This window comes from Lithobates pipiens, unplaced genomic scaffold (genome assembly GCF_037356315.1).
Source record: "Lithobates pipiens isolate NorthernLeopardFrog02 unplaced genomic scaffold, aLitPip1_a1.2 Scaffold_23, whole genome shotgun sequence".
NCBI classification, from domain to species: Eukaryota; Metazoa; Chordata; class Amphibia; order Anura; family Ranidae; genus Lithobates; species Lithobates pipiens.
Genome location: NW_027507785.1, coordinates 289361734 through 289364396, shown reverse-complemented (window position 1 = coordinate 289364396; position 2663 = coordinate 289361734). Strand labels below are relative to the sequence as shown.

Here is a 2663-nt window from a genome sequence, read left to right as displayed (position 1 = left end):
CAGTCTCCCCAACCAAAGCACATTGGTTTTTGTCCAACTAGCACATAATTTAATAAAACGATGTTCCTTTATGAAAGTATGTTAACCCTTTACGGTTGGCACCCATGAGGCATTGATAGCTACTTTGCGATTTTTTTTTTTTTTTTTTTAGTTGAGTAGGAAAAAAATAGACGTGCTATAGTATTTAGTTTGGAAAATGATTTCAGCTTGGGTAAGATGTGTTTCCTAATGTGAATGTATTAATAAGCTTACACTAATGCAGATCAGGCTGGAACTAGGATTCCAGGCTGGAGGGCGGTGACGTCAGGAGCACGTGACAGGGCTGCTGGTACAAATAGTGAGTGAGCAGAGGGGAGGGCTGCAGTGTCAGGCTGAGTGTGGTTCAAGAAGCTTGTGCAGTTTGGATTCCTGGAGAACTGTAAGGAGAAGGAGGAGGAGGAGGAAGAGGAGGAGGAGGAGGAAGAGGAGGGGGAGCTCACACTGGAAAGGAGACAAGAGGAGGAGGGGGAGATGAGGGGTGTAAGGAATTGACCTTGTGCACACTGGCCCCCCTAAAGATTTGCTGTTACAGATCTCCTTGTTGGGGGGAACAGAGGAGCCCATTCAGGCTTGTCCCACCAGGGGGGTCCTGGAGTTTGGCTTGGGAGTAGACCAGGACTTCCTGCTCTCTTCATTACAATGACTTTGGGAAGTGAAATGTGTGATAACTCCCTCCTCTCTGAAGACACCGACATCGATGTGGTGGGGGACATGAACGCCAAGGAGGGCAAGTACTCCGATTACCAGTCAGACAACGACTCGGATGACCCCCTGTCCACCGGGAGCCACCGAGGGGACCTCGCTTCCCCAGACCAGGACTCCAACCCAAGAGGCGTGGAAAAGAACCCCAAGAACACCTTGGTGAAGCCCCCCTACTCCTACATCGCCCTGATCACCATGGCCATCCTGCAGAGCCCCAAGAAGAGGTTGACCCTCAGCGAGATCTGCGAATTCATTAGCAACCGCTTTCCTTACTACAGGGAGAAGTTCCCAGCCTGGCAGAACTCCATCAGACACAACCTGTCCCTCAATGACTGCTTTGTGAAGATACCTCGAGAGCCTGGCAACCCGGGCAAGGGCAACTACTGGACCCTTGACCCCGAGTCGGCAGATATGTTTGACAATGGCAGCTTCTTGAGGAGGAGGAAGAGGTTCAAGAGGCAGCAAAGTTCTGAGATCTTGAGGGACCCCAGCAGCTTCATCCCAGCCTTTGGATATGGACCCTATGGCTACAACTATGGGCTCCAGCTGCAGAACTACCACCAGCACCACCATCACCACCACCACCACCCAGGTACCACCTTCCCCTTCCAGCCCACTCCCTGCCCTTTACCCACCGTCACCTCGGTCTTCTCCAGCCCTTCCTTGCCAGGATTCAGCAGCGACTTGGGCAGGAAGTCCTTCTATTCCCAGCTCAGCCCCACCTTGCCCATTCTTCAGACTCTCAAAGCGGACTCCCAAAGTCGGCCGTCCTTCTCAATAGACAATATCATCGGCCCGACCACTCCACAATCGACCCAGACGTCGCCTTATACGACTCAACCTGGGAGCCAAGCTCAGGTCATAGCCATGTTAACCCCTTCCCTGGGCCCCCTACAGAACCATTTAAACTTGGCACACGAGAATGTCCTACAGACTCCACAGGACTTTCCTGGGAAAATCACAAATCTGAACAGCTGTCATTTTTAGACCAAACAAAAAAAAAAAAAAAAAAAACAAAAACAACAAAAAAATAATTTTCACTTTCAGCCTATGTATTTAAGGTAGGAATTTATTTTAGATGATTTTTTTAAACTCTCCAAGTCACCTCCAAGCCTGCTCTTCAGAGATCCTTTAAAGTCTATTTATAAATTGTATATATGTTTTGTGCTAGGTGTACGTCACTGTTATAGATTCAGTTTATATCCTAAAAAAAATAAAAATAATGATATGTCCCTTGGGGTCAGCTTTAATGACATTGCTTAACTGTTGAGTTGCAAACTTGCCTCCAGTTTTGCTTTTAGCTGAAAACCAATCGCGGTGATTATCGATCCTTAAACAAATTGTGAGCCATCGGCCGACTGAAGAATAGAAGCACTGATCTCAGGATTTTCAAACTCTTCTAGCACATAAGCCTTCAAAACTGCGCTTAAAGTTGTGACTTCAAGATAACCAGTGGAGTTATAATGATTGGCTAGATTGCAGATTGTTTTTTTATTTTCCTTCCTTACTGGTGCGTTTTGTGTATATGTAATTATGTATATAAATCTATAGATCGGTTTCTAAAGGGGCAGCTAATTCCCCCCTCACATTGCCTGTGCATCTTCTGTGTTTGAAATGTTATGGTTTGTGAATAATCAAATGACTTCTTATGTGAGGAGAGGCAAATGTGCGAAAATTCGGTGAAAATTTTCAAATAAATGTTTGTGAATTCACAACAATGTCTACTTATATTTTTGTGCTTGGGGGGAAAAAAACTGATTCCTAAAGTTTAAAATTAGGCGTTGTATTATTGTAATTATAAGCACTAGTTTGTTGGCTTTTACTTTTCTTTTTCTTTTTCTTTTTTACTTTCTTTTTTACCTTTTTATTACTTTATTTTTTACTTGTTCCAGTGTAATTTAGCCTTCTGCGGCCATGCGGGG

General features: G+C 45.2%; 1 protein-coding gene across 1 annotated transcript; it reads left to right on the top strand.

The window, feature by feature from the left end:
- Positions 1-373: 373 nt before the first annotated feature.
- LOC143926500 (forkhead box protein D2-like) lies at positions 374-2459 on the top strand. Its single transcript, XM_077450288.1, has one exon. It carries the CDS (start codon positions 679-681, stop codon positions 1726-1728), a length of 1050 nt encoding a protein of 349 aa, XP_077306414.1. The 5' UTR covers positions 374-678; the 3' UTR covers positions 1729-2459.
- The last annotated feature ends 204 nt before the right edge of the window (positions 2460-2663 follow it).